Raw genomic sequence first — 20,430 nt, forward strand, 5'->3', positions numbered from 1 at the left:
CTGGCTATGAAAGACCTAAAGGCGACGAGCTGACTCACTGGAAAGACTCTGATGCTGGGAGGGGTCGGGGGCGGGAGGAGACGGGGACGACAGAGAATGAGATGGCTGGATGGCATCACCGACTTGATGGACATGAGTTTGAGTGAACTCCGGGAGTTGGTGATGGACAGGGAGGCCTGGCGTGCTGTGATTCATGGGGTTACAAAGAGTCAGACACGACTGAGCGACTGAACTGAACTGAAAGGTGAAAATAAAATCTTTAAAACATTTAGAGGAAAGGTGAGGAAAATAGCTTTAATATTTGAGAGTAGGGAATAACTTTAAAACTGACATCAAAGCAGAAATGATAGACTTAATTTTAAAATTTGACAGCATTAAGATTTAAAACTTGCGTATAAAACAGTGACACTAAAAATAAAATGAAAAAGAAGCCATAGATTCAAAGCATAAAATTAGCAATGCATATACCTGACATGAGCTTCCCTGGTGGCTCAGATGGTAAAGAATCTGCCTGCAGTACAGGAGATCCAGCACCTGGTTGGGTTGGGAAGTTCTCCTGGAGAAGGAAATGGCAACCTACTCCAGTATTCTTGCCTGGGAAATTCCATGGACAGAGGAGCCTGGCGGGCTACAGTGAGTCAATGGGTTTGCAAAGAGTTGGACATGACTGGGTGACTAACATGTTCCCTTCATAAATGACATAGAGTTAATGCCTAGAATATATAAGGAATTACTATAAATCAACATGAAAAGATAATCCATAAGAAATGAACAAAGCACATGAGGAGAATTTACAGAATAGGTTATCTGAATGGTCAATAAACTTACAAAAGCATGTTCCATCTTAGTAGTAATCAGGAAAATTGAAACAAAAATGAGTTTTGCTATGCCAACAAGAGTTTAGTTTCCAAAATATACAGACAGCTCATACAAGTCAATATAAAAAAATGAACAATTCAATCAAAAAACGAGCAGAAGGCCTAAACAGACATTTCTCCAAAGAAGACATTCAGATGACCAACAAGCATGTGAAAAGATGCTCAATATCAATAATTATTAAAGAAATGCAAATCAAAACTATAATGAGGAATCACCTCATACAGATCAGAATGGCCATCATCAAGTCTACAGGGGAGTTCTCTGGTGGTCCAGTGATTGAGAATCCACCTTCTATTGCAGGAGACACAAGTTTGATCCCTGGTCAAGGATCTAAGATCTCACATACCACAGGGCAACTAAACCTGAGAGACAGAACTAGAGAGGTCTGTGCACCCCAATTAGAGAAAGCCTGCACATAGCAACAAAGACAGAGCACAGCCAAGACAAATAGAAAGAAAGAGGAAGGGTCCACAAATAAAGCACGCTGGAAAGGGTGTGGAGAAAAGGGAACCCTCCTACACTGTTGGTGCTGCCACTGTGAAAAACAGTATGGAGTTTTCTTTAAAAACTAAAAATAGAGTTACCATATCATCCAGCAGCCCCATTCCTGGGCAAATATCCAGAAAAGACAAAAAATCTAATTAAAAAAGCACGCATAAAAACATTACTCAGTAACAAAAAAGAATTAAACAATACCATTTACAGCAACATGGATGGACCTAGAGATTATTATACTAAGTGAAGTAAGTCAGAGAAAGAAAGACAATTATTATGTGATGTCACTTACATGTGAAATCAAAAAAATAATGCAAATCAACTTATTTATGAAATATCCTAACAGACATAGAAAGCAAACTTATGGTTACCATAAAGGGAAAGGAGGGGAAGGAATAAACTAGGAGTTTGGGATGAACAGATATATACCACTATGTATAAAATTAATAGACAATAAGGATTTACCATATAGCACAGGAAACTATACTCAATATCTTGAGATGACCTATAGTGTAAAAAAATCTGAAAAAGAATATATATAGATATATCACTGTGCTGCACACATGAAACAACAGTATTGTAAATCAAATACAGTTCAATTAAAATTTTTTAAATGAATGAAGTTTTACATATAATAATAAATTCTCAATACTCTATCAGTAAATCTGGCAATACCAAGTTTTAGGGATGATGTAGAGAAATGGGAAATCTCATAAAAGATGAGCAAGAGATAAATTGCTACAATGATTTCAGAGAAAAATTTGCTAAATTCAGTAAATTTAATGGTGTCCAGATCCCTTATGCAAAAGAACATTTATTCTAGTACTGTTTGAAATGGAAAATAATGACAACAAATTCAACATCACTTAATAGATGACTAAATAAATAATATAATTACACAGAAATAAAATAGGTGGAACTAGAGCTGTATGTGTCCAAATGCATATATATTGAAAACATACCAATGTCAAGATAAAAGAATGCAAATGCAGAAATCATAAAAAAGCAAAGTGGGGAACCACTATTATATGGTATCTTATGGATACAGGCAGATTAAATAAAAATATAAAAACATGTTAGGGAAGTTGAGGTGTCATTCTCAGAGCCGACATTCCTCTACCTGTAGAGGGAGGGGCATGGAACTGGGGAGGGTAAAATGAGGGCTTCAACTTTGCTTTTATTATTTTTTGAAAAGATGGCAAAATGGCAATAATATGACAAAATGGTACAATAATATGCGTGAACTCTGAGTGGGAGCGTGTGAACATTTGTCACGTTGTTTCCTAACATGCTGCAGTATTTTAAGAAGAGAAGGGTACAGGAGGACAGAAAGGGCAGATGAAATGCAACTCCAAGAATCAGGGAAGTGATAGTGAGGTTACCAAACCCGGAGCTGGAGCCCCCACCCATTTGCTTCAAGAGCAAGGCTGCTGAGCATTTAGTGTCTGCGCAAATGTGCTCTAAAGTGCCTCTCATTTCCTCCTCCGTGCATTGACCTGTGCAAGAATGAGATCTCGTAGAATTTGAACTTTTCAGTCTTGGATCAAAACTTGCTTGTCATAATAGAGGAGGTTTGTTTGTTTTTTTTCATTTAACACATTGGTACAGATCTTGCAGCAAAACGGAGGTAGTCCGTTTTGCAGAAGCAGAGGATATACAGATCAAGAGTACAAAGTAGGCGTGCATGTGAAGGGAGTGTGTGGAGGTATGTGGACTTCTATTTGGGGACAGCATCCTGTCATTCAGAACTGTGACTGACCCCCTCCAGCTTACATGATAAAGGTAAGAACCACTGCTCTCCCTCTCCATGAAAGAACTGGGTAGGAACCCTAGTTCCCAGAGGGATTCTTGTAGCTCAAATTTCATACTCTAATTTGCCTGGGATACCAGCTCTCAACTGAGCCTCCATTGTAGCCCCTCAAATTATTTGTGGGGTCACAAACTAATTCCCCTCAGAAATCGTTCACAATTTAAACTCTTGGCCGTGTTTAAATCTGGGGCAGTTTTAAAGGATGAGGGAGAAAAAGTCAGTATTGACTTTTTGAAGTCAATTAGAAAAGTTGAATTAATGAAGCCCCCTATCATGGTCAAGGACACCTGGAAAGGATGTGCATCAGTTCAGGAAACGCCCTCCTCTCAAAATGTGAATCGGACAATGACATGGACTCTTTTACTTGGGAGTCTCCAGTGGCTGCCAGAGGGGAACACACTACGATCAAATTGCTTGTCATGGCCCTTGAAACCCAGCAACACGTGACAGTTGCCTCTTTCTAGGAGCCACCTCTCTGCCCCTCTCCTCTCCTGCCTCATGTATTCTTGCAGATCCATGCTCTCTCCTGCCTCTTGTCTTTTGTACCTGCCATTTCCTGTGCCTGAAATGGGCTTCACTGCCACATTTCCTGTGCCCAGCTTATTCGCAATCTTCGGTGCCATAATTTTCAACCTGCACCAGGCCCCGCTTTATCCATTAAGGTTTTGATTTAACCAGTCTAGTTTGGGGCCTTGAGAATAGGTATGATTTATAAGGTACTCAATGTGATTTCAATGTGCAGCCCGGGTTGCGAACCAGGGCTTTAGTTTAAACATCACTGCATCAGAGACCAGACTGGTATCGAAAGAGGAGGTTTCCTTCTTATGTTCTGTCTCAGCTCCTAGATTTAGCTCCTTCAGAGCTCACTACCTAGTATTTTACTTACATGTTTACTCAAATTGGCGGCTCGGCTGGCAAAGAATCTGCCTGAAATGCAGGAGACCTGGGTTTGATCCCTGGGTCAGGAAGATCCCCTGGAATGACTACTCACTCCAGTATTCTTGCCTGGAGAATTCCATGGACAGAGGAGCCTGGTAGGCTATAGTCTATGGGGTCACAAAGAGTCAGGCACGACTGAGCAACTAACACTTTCACTTGACTTAGTTTTCCATCTTTCAGGGAACAGTGGTCCTCCAGGTGTGGTCCCTGGACTAGCAGCATAAGCATCACCTGAAAATATCACCTAGAAAAGCAAATTTCCAGGCTCCATCTCCGATCCTTCAAGATATTCAGATGTGTGCTAAAGTTAGACCTACTGTATTCAGTGTGAGCTCCAAGAAGTCAGGCCCTCAACATCTTTTTCGCCCTGCATTCTTGTCCAGCAGAGTCCAACAAGGAACAAGGGGTCAATAAGCCTTCATTAAATAAAGAGTGATAACACATTTCTTCCAAAAGTAGCTCACATGAAAATTGCGAGCTGACTGAAAGGAGCAAAACAAACTAATAAAACCCTCAAACCAATTTTATACTTCATTTCTTAAACATTCTAAGGTTTATTGGTAAAAGATGTTTCCTCTCACTAACCGAGAACATACAAAAATCTGTGCATGATTCACTATTTTCTCCTCACTCTTTTTCAGGAAATCTATGACTTGAAATATGCCTAAAAGAATTTGTCATGTGGATAGTTATTATTCTATTATTTCCATTTCGGGCTGTGAAGTGAGATAATTTGTTTAAAATTTCAGATTAAGTTAATTTCTACAGGATCAGATATTTGAGAAGTAGAATCTTACTTTTTTGTCCTTCTGCTTCTAAAATGTAGAATCATATTATAAAGAACATCAAGGAACCCATTGCTAATCCTCTACCCTTACTAAGCAACTTGAGAAAGAGCTGGCAAGACTGAGTCAAGATCCCACTGCAAAGCTAGCACTCCCTGCCACTAGGCAGCTAAAATCCATCATTCATTATAGCTTATGTCCTTATCCTCACAAAACCCCATGTACTTTTCCACCTAATTCCCACAAGTTTCTACAGTTCCTCTACCAATAAGTTATAGGAAGAGGGTGATAACAGGTGAATTTCTCAATAACCACTTGGGCCACCATGTGGTTCCACTTTCTAATACTTGCTTCCGGCACTCAACCTGGAAGAGGCGGGCTTAGTTTCACCAGTAACAGAGCTTACAGAAAGGCTAAGTATTTGATCATTGAATCCCTTTTTCTGAGCCCGGGGATGGAGAGCCACAAAGCTAGTGACCCCTTAAGTCTCCCACCCTAACAGCTCTGCAAGAAGATTTCTGTAAAGTGATCATTCTGAAAATAGGATAATTCATAATGGTACTAGCAGAAGTTACAAGCAGTGCCTCCCAGATCTAACAGAGGTGGTCACCAGCCTCAGGAAAGGTCCTCGGCACTCCTAAAACCAGTACCGGGCTTTTCTTGAACCACTATCTTCTTTGGTACCTACTTTTCCTCAGATGCATCATAATACAGAAAAGCTCAGGCCCTAAGAGCAGACAGAATTGTGCTCAAATTCCAGTCCCAGTATTCAGCAGCTGTGTGGTAAGCTGTGTGAGTAAGGAAGTCACCCTTCCCAAGAGTCAATTTTCTCAGCTAGAGAATAGGAACAATAGCAGTAACTGTTTGCAAGGAGGTGAAAGGGATTTTATGGCAGAAAGTGAAGAAGAACTAAAGAGCCTCTTGATGAAAGTGAAAGAGGAGAGTGAAAAAGTTGGCTTAAAACTCAACTTTCAGAAAACTAAGATCATGGCAAACGGTCCCATCACTTCATGGCAAATAGAGGGGGAAACAGTGGCAGACTTTATTTGGGGGGGTTCCAAAGTCATGCAGATGATGACTGAAGCCATGAAATTAAAAGACACTTACTCCTTGGAAGGAAAGTTATGACCAACCTAGACAGCATATTCAAAAGCAGAGACATTACTTTGTCAACAAAGGTCCGTCTAGTCAAGGCTATGGTTTTTCCAGTAGTCATGTGTGGATGTGAGAGTTGGACTATAAAGAGAGTTGAGCACCGAAGTATTGATACTTTTGAACTGTGGTTTTGGAGAAGACTCTTGAGAGTCCCTTGGACTGCAAGGAGATCCAACCAGTCCATCCTAAAGGAAATTAGTCCTGAATATTCATTGCAAGGATTGATGCTCAATCTGAAACTCCAACACTTTGACTACCTGATGTGAAGAACTGACTCATTTGAAAAGACCCTGATGCTGGGAAAGATTGAAGGCGGGAGGAGAAGGGGAGGACAGAGGATGAGATGGCTGGATGGCATCACCAACTCGATAGACATGAGTTTGAGCAAACTCCGGGAGATGGTGATCGACAGGGAGGCCTGGCATGCTGCAGTCCATTGGGTTGCAAAGAGTCAGACACGACTGAGCGACTGAACTGAACTGTTGGGGATTTAATGAGATGGTGGATGCCAAGGCTTGGGCTTCCCTGGTGGCTCAGATGGTAAAGAATCTAGCTGCAATGCAGGAGACCTGTATTTGATCCCTGGGTTGGGAAGATCCCCTGGAGAAGGGAATGGCAACCAACTCCAGTATTCTTGCCTGGAGAAATCCATGGGTGGAGGAGCGTGGTGGATTATATAGTCTATGGGGTCACAAAGAGTCGGACACAACTGGGTGACTAATGCTTTCACTACTTTTTCATGCCAAGGCTCACAAATGCTAATGGCCATTATTATTATCTTCCTGTGTTCACTAGGAATCTTTATACCTCCTTAGGAAATTATTTATTTGGGGCTGGAAAGAAAGAAACCAACATTCATTCAGTGTCTGGTGGCTGCCTGCACTTTAATAGGTGCTTTATAACTACAAACTTATTACTCTTTTAAACAACCTTTCAAGATACTATCATCATCATCTTCATCTTTGTTGGATAAGGAAACAAACTCAGAGCTTAAGTGACTTATGAAAAAACCATGCAACTAGAAAGCAGAGAATAAGTAGGTAGAAATACAGCCTTTGACTAATCTATGATGTCTCCCAAGGAGAAAAATTAGGAGTTTTTTCCTTCCTTTTATATTTTACGTGCCTTTCTGCAACTTGTTATAGAATGTCAGAGGCAATGTTGGAGCGAGAGAAACTAAAGGAAATCTACTTCCTTTTTAAGTATAACCTTGATAAGCTACAAAGATAGGCATCATATACCATTACTGCAACTGGGAAATTCGTGGACCATGCCACTATATAGTTTTGTTGTTTTTGTTGTTTAGTTGCTAAGATGTGTCCAACTCTTTTGCAGCTCCATGGACTGTAGCCCATCAGGTTTCTCTGTCCATGGGATTTCCCAGGCAAGAATACTGGAGTGAATTGCCATTTCCTTCTCCAGGGGATTTTCCTGACCCAGGGATTGAACCTGCATCTCCAGCATTGGCAGGCGGATTCTTTACCACTGAGTCACTAGGGAGGGAAGCCCTTACTATATAGTAGGTAAAATTAAAATATGTTGTTTTACAAGAGGGTAACTTGGTTAAAATTCTAAATATATCTTTTTTTTTTAATCTACCTATTCTTTTAGCATTTCTTGCAATGGAAAATAATTAGGTAACAAACATAAATGAATGTTTATGATAGTTTATCTGTATGACCATAAAGAAAGAAAAATAAAACAAAAAACAATCTAAATGTCCAACTATATGGAACCGATTAAAATAAATTATGGAACACAATGCAGTCATTAAAAATGATTCATTATTAAAAATGCTTTCATAACTCAGATATTATTCAAGATATTTTAAATTAAAAAGCAGATAAGGGAATGGTTTATAAAGTATGATGGTACTTATAGAAAATTGTAAGATACATTTTAAATGACAAAATTCTAGAAGGATCTATACTAATTTAGCAATGATTGCCCCAGGTAATAGAACTATAGAAAATATGTATTGTGTCATTTTTGCACTGATTAATTTATGTGTGCAAAAAGCAAATATATAAGCATATTGCAAAAATGTTGTCTCTTAGCACAATGGGAAGTGGGCATACATAGACAGTTATTAGTGATAGTCAAGGATGTTGTTCTTGGGGTTTTTGATTCATGAGGATGGATTATATTATTAGTGAATCATTATATAAAGGAATAAATAATACATAAAAAAGGAAGAGAAAGATGTTCAATATAGACTAATGATGAGTATTCTGAGATGTGTGAGTCAAGGATTTTGATGAAGCTTTGTAACTTTGAGATTCGGTAGAATCTTAGTGGAAAAGGGACTTACAGTGAAAGTCAGGAGTAATCAAAGATGCGGTTCTTGAGCTTTGTTACTTAGTGTCTGTGAAATGTATCCTAGGTAAAGCAATGAAAGAATAAATGAAGAAGTGTAAATGAATGATGACCAATGGTTCAAGTCAGCAGTGAGCAAGGATTATTGATATATTATCTCCTGAAGCACTAATCATAACTTAAATAGAACAGGTCTTACTTAACTGTTTTCCATGTAGGATATATTCTATTACAAGAATCCATGTTGCTTTTGGATTGGTGTTGGGTAGCTGGTTGTTAGGTTATTTAGAAAAGGAACAAACCATTCACATTAAAAATAATTGTTTAAATAACTGCCTAATTGAAAAAAGGCCAAACATAGAAAAGTATTGAGAATATGTTAGTATGTATGATCAAATCACTCTGTTTACTATTATTTAAAATGAAACAAGAAAGGATCTAACAAGTTTTCTGTGGAGAATGAGTGTATGAAAAGATACTAGTGTTACTCAATATTCTCTTGCAGGGTCCTGACTTGAATTCATTTTGAATGTGTTGTTAAAAGTAAATAAATGAATGAGTTCATATTTTAGTCAATTATTTAAAAGAAGGTAGTACATGAGTCCGGAGAAGGCAATGGCAAGCCACTCCAGTACTATTGCCTGGAAAGTCCCATGGGTGGAGGAGCCTGGTTGGCTGTAGTCCGTGGGGTCGCTAAGGGTCGTACATGACTGAGCGACTTCACTTTCACTTTTCACTTTCACACATTGGAGAAGGAAATGGCAACCCACTCCAGTGTTCTTGCCTGGAGAATCCCAGGGACGGGGGAGCCTGGTGGGCTTCCGTCTATGGGGTCACACAGAGTCGGACACGACTGAAGTGACTTAGCAGTAGCAGCAAGAAATTTTCTTTAATAATGTGTTACTTTTACAATAAGACTGTGCTCTCTTAAGAAAACATTACATAAGACATCAAACACACTATCCAATTAAACCTTTCTTTTTTTCTTCTATTACCATCTTGTGTTCCCTAAGAAAATTCAAATAACACTGTAAACCACAATGCCCTCACTTATTTTTGAAGAGAATATGGCAATTAAGACCAAGATCTTTTCTCAGAATCCTAGATCTGCAGGCTGAGTTTGGAAACATTAGTGAAAGTGATAGTTGCTCAGTAGTATCCAATTCTTTGCGACCCCATGGACTGAAGCCTGCCAGGCTCCTCTGTCCATAACATTTCCCAGGCAAGGATACTGGAGTGGGTAGCCATTCTCTTCTCCAGAGGGTCTTCCCTCCCCAGGGATCAAACCCAGGTCTCTTGCATTGCAGGCAGATTCTTTACCATCTGAGCCACCTCTGCACTTTCCCCATTTTGGCTCACAAGATTTCAGACTACAAACTCGTGCCATGAATTCTTTACCCTGTCCATTCCAGTGCCTGCAGAGTGCACTCTCTACCCCCACCAAGTACCTGTAGGGATCATGACCTCAGTCCCCATTTTCCCACTGGGAGGTGGCAAAGACAGTCATCTTCTCCACAAGGAGTGATTTCTCAGTCACAAAGTTGTGTTCGACTCTGTGATCCCATGGACTATAGCCCACCAGGCTCCTCTGTCCATGGAATTCTCTAGGCAAAGAATACTGGAGTGGGTTGCTGTCTCCGTCTCCATAAGGAGAGAAGGGGTAATCAGTTTCTAGTCTTGTACGAGCTGGAGAGTTGGGGAAAGTTGTGTGGAATTAAAAAGTTATCTGTCTTCTGGACTTTGCCAGCCTAACACCACATGTATGAGAACACAGTCAATTATACAGAGAAATGATAGGAAACTAGCAGAATATTAATGCTGTAGTTTAGGTTCATTATGGGTCAAGCTAGTTTTTATGGTACACTGGGAACCCAGTCATGATTTTAAGAGTGCTCCACATAAGGATTTTCTATTAACTTTGGAACACAACCTGTCCCTCAGATTTGGACTATTTGGATTTTGTTTGCTTCTCTTAATTAAAATAATAAAATTCATTTTTTTCTCTTTTTTTAAATTTTAATTTTTGTCCATGCTGTAGGAGCATGTGGGCTCTTAGTTCCCAGACCAGGGATTGAACCTGCACCTATAAGTGCGTAGTCTTTACAACTGGACCACCAGGGAAATCCCCTAAACTGCATTTTTCTAAACAAAAGAACTCCTCTTGTAAAACTTCACTATATTGTCCAAACGACACTCATCTTCAGCAATATTGCCCAAAGTATATCACTGGAGTTTTCTTCAGGTTTCCAAAGTGCTCATGAAAGGAAACTTGACTGCACTGTGGTTCTAAACCAACCATCTTAAGAAGCAAAGACAAAGAATGTAGCTTTTCTTTCTTTAAGGCATAACTCTTCCTCTGTTCGGAGGCTAGAATCAGAAAAGGGAACTCCTGCAGCCACAGTCTCTCAACTGGTATAATAACGCCTTAGCAACTTTATTAACAAAGGGAACGACAATGAGATAAGCAAAAATTCCAGAGGCTTGGAGGACCTGCCCGTGAGGCACACCCAGCCCTCTCTGCTCTATGTAGAAAAGATCAGATGTTTGCTAGGAGACCAAGGAGAGTCATAAAATCTATTACTTACCATTTTTTTATGAAAGAGTTGATGTGCGTGGCACACAGCGACTCCGAAGATGCTGTAACTCGGACAGTGAATGTGCAAGTTAGCTATGCAGACAGTACTTCCTTTTTTGAGCCCTGTGGTCTGTCCAGTTTTCACACATTGATATATAAGGTTTATTTGCATGTTATCTCAGCCCTCAGAACATTTGTGTAACTGGCCAGGTTTATCCAGTTACTATGCCTTACTGATATGAAAACAGCTACAGGTAGAGCTTTGATATCTTAAAGATTGACACAGAAGTTTTTAAAAAGTGTCTGAATAGTAAATTCTGTGTATGTTATTAACCCATTTTCTATATAAAATGAGTTTGTAGAGGATTCATATTAAATGTTAACAGTGGTTGACTTCGGTGGAGATATTATTATAAATAATCCTTGTTTTCTACTTTGCTGACTTTTTGACTTCTCAATTTTGAGTATATAATACTTGTTTAAAACAGACCTATAATCTTAAGAATAAAATGATAATGATAATTTTAATGATCAATTTCAATGCATTTAAGTCTATCTCATAAATATTTAAATGCAGGACATGTTTTAACCTTATCATAGGATATTATTAATTTCACTAAAAATATAAAGTACATAACAGTCTAGGTTCATGTGTTAATTTTTTGGTAATATTTATTAGCAACTGACATCTTAATTTGGGGTTGCAAATTTCTAGATCTTGTGTGTATTACCACATTAACCTAGTAGAGGGGCATCAATTTTTTTTTGTTTGATCCTGAGCTAATACTAATTACTACCAATAAAAATAAAAATTCTTTAGTAAATGTGTGTTTCTTTTTATTTCTTAAACAAAAATGTTTTTCAAAATTGAGATGTGGTTAAATATATGGATAGAACCATTGCCAGGACAGGATAGAAAGGCAGAGCAGGGGTCAGTTCCCAGAGGTAGAAAGGAATTTGGAATTGCTTTGAAACTGTAGGTATTTTTAAAATGGGGCTTGAGGATACTCAGGAGCTAGGAGAGTAGTCAGAAATTACACTGTCTCTGGCACATCATAAGAACTCAATGAATGAATGGAGGAGGAAGATCAAGGCAAGGCAGGTATGAGAAAACTAGGCATTTTTTTAGACAATAAGACATTGCCAGAAGACCTTGAAATAGAAATATTCTTTAGCGTAACCAGAAAGCCTCTCATCCACTATCTGTTGGAACAGTACAAATTAGGGTCTAAAGCAGAAGCTTTTCACCTGGCAGCCCATTAAAATCACCTGGGAAGTTTTAAAAATCCAAGTTTTCAGGTTTAACCTGAGACCATTAAATAAAGATCTCTAGTTTTGAGCCCCGGGCATCAGTGCTTTTTAATACAGTTCCCCAGGTAGTTTCAAGGTACAGGCAAGCCTGGGCTCTAAAAGGAGGAGCAAGTGACATACTAGGGAGGTGACAAACAGATTAGCAGGCAAGATTCGCCAGTAGAAATAATCCTGATGTTCTGACACTGTTTACTGCTAAGTTTATCAACATATTTTCACCATGCACTACATAATAATTACTTTTTCTTGATCATTCCATGACTTTTCTCTCTGGGCCAGTCAGTTGTACAAAAATCACATGATAAACAAAAACTGAGCAATTTCTGTTAACCATGTAGTACAAGTCTCTGGTTAAATGAACACTGAGTTTCAATTTATTCATTTGAGTTCCATTTCAGTTTGTGTTTATTTAATATTTCTAAATGTAGTATATTTAAGAGAAGTATTTTGGCTAAGAAGAAACAGGCTAAAGCTCCCATCCATAACTCATAATCCACCAGTAAGTTTTTAGTTTTGGAGCATAATCATTTTACTTCAAAAAAACATGTATTTCAATTATTACTTATGTGAGTACATTTCCTATGAAGTCAATTAAGTATGCAAATCCTTGAGCAGGAAGATGAAACAGGAAATGCAAGAAAGCTGACACAATATAATGATACCATCTTAAGAAGATAAAGGTTTTTTTTTTTTTTTTGTCGTATAGGCACTGAAATTATTCATGCTAGCAGAAGGGTGAAGTACCTTAGAGCATGCAAATGTGGTTATAATTCTTCAAATCTCTTTTCATAAATTTGCATTCTGGAGAACTATTTACGTTCAGGCAATGGTAAAATTAGGCTGTCTCCCTGGTACAAAGTGACAGCTAGATGGAGACTGTGAGGCTCGGAGGCAAAGCCGGGGGTGGAGGGGCTAACAAATCCAGCTTCATTTTTTTTAAGTCAGTTTACAAGATGGAGGCAGGGACCACTAATAACAATGTAAGTCACACTGCTTATGCTCCTTATTTAAAAACACTGTCGTTGTTGCATCTATCAGGTTTTAAAAGGAGCATGGTTGAAGTTGTTAGCATAGAGAGTTAGAAATACTTAGAAACTCTTACATGATTGATTTCAGCTTTGTAACCTGAATGGCTAACATTTTAGAAAGGAAACAAATGATCATCTACTTTACGTGCTCAACGTTCACAAGACCCCTGAGATAGGAGAACAAGAGGATGTTGAGTCTCACCTCTTCCAGGAAGCTTTCTCTGCTGCTGGCTCATTCATCTCCCCCTTTTCCTGGACTCCTGCAGAGTGCACCTGGAAATGAAGCTCTTTGATATGTTTGCCTTTTATGGTGCTCCCATTGTATTGGCTGCATTAAGTTTGGCTCCTTAACCAGATCTGAAATTCCTCCAGTGTGAATTAATTTTTGTACTTCCTTCTGTCACCCTAAGAGCATAGTGTAGCTTTTACTCTTTTTAAAGCTTTTTTGGCTTATGGGTTCCTTTCAGAATCGGAGAAAAGCAGTATATAATTTGCACACTAATTATGCATGTACACAGCCTTCCTTGAAGCCCATCATTTCTGGGAAGCTGTAGAGGAACTCTTGGCTAAAATATCTTCAAATACTAGTCACTATATTTATTGGTGCTTTTCGATGATGAAATGAAAGCACAGAAATGTTCAGTGATCCCTTAAGTTTCCAAATTAGGGAACTGGTCAGCTGAAACTTCATTATTTTGTAAACTTGTCTCCTTTTATCAACATGCATTTGAACCTTGCCAGGAAAGAACAACTCAAACCCACAAAATAGATTCATAGAAATTCAAGGAAGTTCTAGTCTCCCTGTGTGCGGAGATATGGAGTAGCCAAATGAAAAGTAACAGGAAAAAAGCAGGATAAGAACAGGCACGCTTTAAAAAATTGTGCAGGAGGAAATGGGTAGCTCCTTGATTTGGCTTATTTCTCTTTCACTTTTCGTTTTGAAAACAAAATGGTTTTTTTTTCACTCTTGTACTTTCTATTTTTGATGAAAGGAGGCCTTAACCCTTTCAGAATATCCATGCACTGGGAAGAAGTAACATATTACACCAATGAAAAATCAATTTATCTTTCAATAAAAGAGAAATCCTATATTTCAGTAGGATCATTACCTGAAAACTGGGTTTGCCTCTTGGTGAGTGTCGAGCCAAAAGACACATCAAGCCAAAGCATAGGAGAAAGAAGGATTTTTTACTTGCAACAAGTAAGGAGAACACTAGGGATCTTTCCCAAAGCAGTATCAACTGGAACAGCAACACTGGGGAAGTTTTAAGTTAAGGGTATATACATATTCATGAAGCGGCTTGGACAGTTAACAGTCCAAGCTTTAGTTGGCTGAAGTCACAAGAGTCATCAAAGGTCAACATCATCATCTCTTACTGTTCAGTTGCTCAGTCATGTCCAACTCTTTGCGACCCCAAGGACTGCAGCATGTCAGGCTTCCCTGTCCTTTGCAATCTCTTGGAGTTTGTTCAAACTCATGTCCATTGAATCAGTGATGCCATCCAACTATCTCATCCTCTGTCATCCCCCTCTCCTCCGGCCTTGAATCTTTCCCAGCATCAGAGTATTTACTGATGAGTTGATTCCACATCAGGTGGCCAAAGTATTGGACTTCAGCATCAGTTGTTCCAATGAATATTCAGGGTTGATTTTCTTTGGGATTGTTTGATCTCCTTGCAGTCCAAGAGACTCTCAAGAATCCCTCTTAGATGATATGGTGGTTGAGGGCTTCAGGCTAATCTTTACCACTCTCAGTGAAAGGCTCCCACTGAACTGCATTCTTTTGTTCCATAAAGATCATTAATTACTGAGACCTGTTCAAGGACAAGCATTGTGGCCAAGCTTAGAGCACAAAATGATTAAGGCAGAAAATGACTTCTCTTGTGTCAAGAAAGTCATATAGAGTGCTAAGTTGCTTCAGTCGTGTCTGACTGTGTGACCCCATGGACTGCAGCACATCAGGTGTATTGTCCCGCCAGGCTTCTCTGTCCATGGGATTCTCCAGACTAGAATCCTAGAGTGTGTTACCAGCCCTCCTCCAGGGGAACTTCCCAACCCAGGGTCGAACTTGTACCTCTTAGCTCTCCTTCAATGGCAGGCGGGGTCTTTACCATTAGTGTCACCTGGGAAGCCCCTGGAAGAATTCTATGTTATATATTAATTTACTTACTACTTTCCTATTTTGCGTATAATTTGTATCTTACCCTCTCTTGAGATTTGGGAACTCCTAAAGTTTTGCAGGGGCTTCCTTGGTGGCTCAGATGGTAAAGAATCTGTGTGCAATGTTAGACACCTGGGTTCAATCCCTGGGTCGGGAAGATCCCCTGGAAAAGGAAATGGCAACCCACTGTAGGATTCTTGCCAGGAGAATTCCATGGACAGAGGAGCCTGGCGGGCTATAGTCTGTGGGGTCACAAAGAGTTGTACACAACTAAGCAACTAACAAATACACAGCTCTATAGGATTCTGCTGAGTCTTGTAATCCTTTCATCTCACTGGGTCTCTAAGAAAACATTTAACTGGCACCATCAAAATATACACCTTCATTGGGTTGATCATTACCTTCGAAAATGTGTTAATGATAATTGCAGTTTAATGAATAAAGGAAAGAAAAGGTCCTACATGAAAACAGATCTGTTTTCCTTTTTGTCCTTCTCCATTCATCCATTTGTTCCCATTTTCCTTCCAAACAGGAAAGTAAAGCCAGAAAGATTTGGAAAATAAGTTGATGGGCTTCGGGAATGAATAGACTCAGAGATGACCACAAGGGGAAAATGGATCACTATCCCATTCTAGAATTGTTATCCTGTCCCACTGTTGATTAACTGCAGGTGTGAATATTCTCATTTTCTTAGTCTGTTGTTAACTTTTTAAATTTATTTTTAATTGGAGGATAATTGGTTTACAATATTGTGTTGATTTCTGCCATATAACAACATTAATCAGCCATCAGTTCAGTTCAGTTCAGTTCAGTCGCTTAGTCGTGTTCGACTCTTTGCGACCCCATGAACCACAGCACGCCAGGCCTCCCTGTCCATCACCAACTCCTGGAGTTCACTCAAACTCATGTCCATCGAGTCAGTGATGCCATCCAGCCATCTCATTCTCTGCCGTCCCCGTCTCCTCCTACCCCCAATCCCTCCCAGCATCAGACTCTTTTCCAGTGAGTCAACTCGTCGCATGAGGTGGCCAAAGTATTGGAGTTTCAGTAGCATAAGTCCTAAGTATACATTTATCCCCTCCCTTTTGAACTTCCCTCCCATCCTCCATGTTTAATTTTAAAACAGAAATATTTCTATTTTAGTATGGGATAAATAATGATGAAGCCATACAGCTTTTTTTTGTGTGTGCACTCTTAGAATATATTTCAAATTTGTTTATAATAGTCAATTTAATAGCATCTCCAGTTTATACTCTTTTTCCTTGAGTTTCTTTCTTTTCTCCTTTTTTTAACTTCAGAATTACTCTATTCTCTCCATTTGAAAGATTATTCAACCTTAGTCTTTTTTGCACCCTATTGCTCAAATCAGGATTTGTTAGACTAGAAATCTTCCTAAATACAAAATTACTTATGATTTAATACAAAATTGGCCATACCTGAGTTAAACTAGTGATCATTTTCTTTTTGGTCAGAAGGATAGTAATATTTCTATTTTCAATTTTATAGTACCTTTTGGAACAAAATACTACTACTTCATAATGCTGTATGGAGGATATAGGCATATCTATAATATAGCTATTAAAGCAAATATATTAGAACACAATCTGTGAAATGATTCAGTGTCATCCTGATCCTCTTTTCTCTTGTCCTTTCCAAGTAGATTGACTTTAGCAGGCTAGCACATGGTTAAAAAAAAATCATTGATCAACAAATGATACTGGGATATTCACATTGCAAAAGAATGAAATTGGAACCTTACCTTATACCATATAAAAAAATTAACTCAAAATGAATCAAAGACCTAAACATAAGAACTAATAAAGTATAAGACTCTCGGAAGAAAACATAGGGGGAAAGATTCATGTGACATTCACTTTGGATTCAATGACACCAAAAGCACAGGCAACAAAAGGAAAAGTAGGTGAATTAGACTTCAACTTTAAAAACTTGCAAATCATATATCTGATAAGGAATTACTTTCCAGAATATATAAAGAACTCATACAACTCAACAGTGATGATATCAGCAAACAGGCAAAGGACTTAAACAGAAATCTCTCCAAAGAAAATATACTAAAGATCAATAACCACCTGAAGAGATGCTCAACATCATTAATAATTAATTCAGTTCAGTTCAGTTCAGTTCAGTCGCTCAGTCGTGTCCGACTCTCCGCGACCCCATGAATTACAGCACGCCAGGCCTCCTTGTCCATCACCAATAAATTGAAACCACAATGAGATACCACTTCATACACTACTAGGATGGCTATTATTTTTTAAAAAAAGTAGAAGTCACAGAGATAGAAAGTAAAATAGTGGTTACCATGGTTGGGGTGGCAGGGAATGGAGAGTTATTGTTTAATGAGAGTTTCAGTTTGGGGTGATGAAAAATGTCTGCAGATGAATAGTGGTGATGGTTACACAATATGAATGTACTTAATGCCGCTAAACTGTATTGTTAAAAATTGATCAAATGGTAAATTTTAAATAATGTATATTTTGCCTCACACACACAAAAAAGTCTCCCTTAAAAAAAAAATCACTGAATCCACCAACTAGATAAAGGAGAGTACTAAGCCACTCTGCCATAGGTTGTCATCCTCCACGTTCAGGTTTACTCCTGTTGGCTGTCTAATGTCACATACATTACAGTCAAATTTGAAAACATTTATATCAACAGCCTTGCATGATAACATAACAACAGCAACCACTTATTGCTCTTCGGTGCCAAGGTCATTGTATGCATTATTTCAATGAATCAACCTAACAGTTCTATGAAGGAGATATTATTATCCCTGGGTGTATCTTGGGGTTCAGTAACTTCTCTACTATTGAAAAGCCATACCGTTCCATTCTCTTGAACCATTTCACTGCTCTTGGTACAGTAGTTGGTAATGAACACGAGGTGAGGGTGGAGGGGCTGGGAGGGGTACTGGTGAACAGAAGGAAAGATGGTTGTTCTACAAATTACTTGTGCGTGTTGGTGTATGAGAGAGAGACACATCCACAAACAGAGACAGAGAGGCAAAGAGTTTTATTTTCTTTTAAGCTAAACTTAAGCGGAGTCTAGTCTTTTCACCATTTTGAACAGTTTTCCATAATCATCGAGACACTAACTCAGGAGCTGTTCTTGTGGGGTTTTGGATGCAGTATTCGGCTGTGTTTATAATCAAATACACACTCAAAAGGCCTTGGGGAGATAATGATGTAAAACAAGATATCTCTTGGCAGTGATATAGGTATATATCTATCATGCCATAAGTAGAGTAAATAAGCAACCAGAGTTTTAAGTATAAAAAGGGAAAACAATAAAAATGTAGCGATTCTCTGGAGCTTTCTTTCCCATTAGGCCCAAGGAAACATGAATGCCCATCCAACTTCCCCAGGTCGTTTGGTAATGGCTGGAGTTCCGTAAAATGAACTGAAAGTAAAGCCTGAGTATCAGAGGACTAATCCCCCCCCACATCCTTCTCTTTGAATTTGTGGGGTGGCCTCTCTGAGGGCTGGTTATACTGTGCTCAGTCTGGCAGGACCAAGTGAGGACTTCCCTTCTTAGGAAACCTCAATCCAAGCTGAACCATGTAAGCCTTAGCCTCCAGAGGTCTTCCTCTCCCTCAGTTTCTGGTGATTCATCCTCTTTGCTGATTCCTGCGGGGCAGTTTCTGGTGTCTCAATGGTGCACCCTGCTGGAAATGCTCTACCAGATACGCAACCTCTGGAGGAAGCTGGAGAGTCTCATTGTCAACAGTCAACCTACACTGTTTCCCAGATTTCCAGTAAAGGGACTCTGATAAATCATTATGCTGACCCTCAGGGATCTCATCAAGGCTCAGCTTTTTTCTTGTTTGACATTTATAAATCACAAGGATGCAAGGAATTATCTAAGTAGTTAGTATGGTAACTCTTCCTTGAATCAAAGGCTCTACATTAGAAATTCTTTCAACAGTGGATTGTCTAGGAAAAGAGTGTAGTATTTCTATGCATTGAACATCCTAGTTCTTTCTGATTGACTCAGACTTCTGGGGGAAGGAAATAGGTACTCTCTTGAGTGCCAATGGTATTTTATACCCTAAAGGGTTGGACATTGTTATTTTTAGAACACCATGTCTGTGTCTTACCTAATATTAAAATACATGTCATATCCAACAGGTTTTTTCTTTCCTAGGAAAAAAAAAACTTGAAGATTGCTTCTTAAATTTTTCTTTTGAGGGGAGACAAGATGGCAGAGGAGTAGGTAGAAGCTGAGTACATCTCTCTCCACAAAGATGTCAGGAATATATCTTCAGGTGCAGAGGATCTCACAGAGAGCCAGCTGAATACTGGCAGGAGTCCCTGACCACCAGAAAGGAAAATATAGTTTTGTGCAAAACTTGGTAGGATGAAGGAAGGAAGTTGGGATGAGGGGTGGGAGGAGAGCTAGTGGCACCTAATCTGCACCTGGGGAGTGGGTGAGCTGAAGCAGGAGAGACACTTGCATCCAGGTCAATCAGTTGGGACAGAAAGGGAAACATTTGAGGCTGTCAGAGAGTGAAGCAGCTGATCTGTGACAGTCTGAATGGATTGAGAATCACAGAAAGAATTCATGCTGTGGTCCTACATACCCTGAACAGGGAGGCAAGTCCACTGAAATGCACCGTGGCTGGGAGCAGGAGCATGGGGATTGGAGAGCAATCCCAAGGCGAGGACAGCTGTTGACTGTGGGAAGATGACCAGAGGGGATGGGAGCGAGGGAGTCCATGGTGAGGAGTGCCTCTGGAGGAATGCTGGGCAGCTATGGAGGCAGGGTGTTGAGTCATCGCAAGGGGTGGAGCCATCACGGTCACCTCTCTCTCCCCACACACTAGCAACCAATAGAAAAAGACCTCAGCAAGCGTGGCCCTTTGAATGCCTAACATGCTGAGCAATAGTAAATGACCCGAGTCAGGGGTGCCTTTTGAGTGCCTCCTATGCTGAGCAGTGGAGAAGGACCAGTCAGGG

At 39.4% G+C, this 20,430-nt stretch overlaps 1 protein-coding gene across 2 annotated transcripts in view; it reads right to left on the bottom strand.

The window, feature by feature from the left end:
- FYB1 (FYN binding protein 1) overlaps nucleotides 1-20,169 on the bottom strand; it is a 181,505-nt gene extending 161,336 nt beyond the window's left edge. The window contains exon 1 of one of the 2 annotated variants that reach the window (XM_055422135.2): nucleotides 20,055-20,169. In XM_055422135.2, the coding sequence (XP_055278110.2) occupies nucleotides 20,055-20,108 (54 nt within the window). In that variant the 5' untranslated portion in view covers nucleotides 20,109-20,169. Of the gene's footprint in view, nucleotides 1-10,964; nucleotides 11,046-20,054 lie in introns of those variants that run through there. The other variant, XM_055422136.2, reaches the window with a different exon arrangement.
- Nucleotides 20,170-20,430: the final 261 nt, after the last annotated feature.

The sequence above is a fragment of the Moschus berezovskii genome, chromosome 18 (genome assembly GCF_049115385.1).
Source record: "Moschus berezovskii isolate FMDL1 chromosome 18, NW_MosBer_1.0, whole genome shotgun sequence".
Lineage (NCBI taxonomy): Eukaryota > Metazoa > Chordata > Mammalia > Artiodactyla > Moschidae > Moschus > Moschus berezovskii.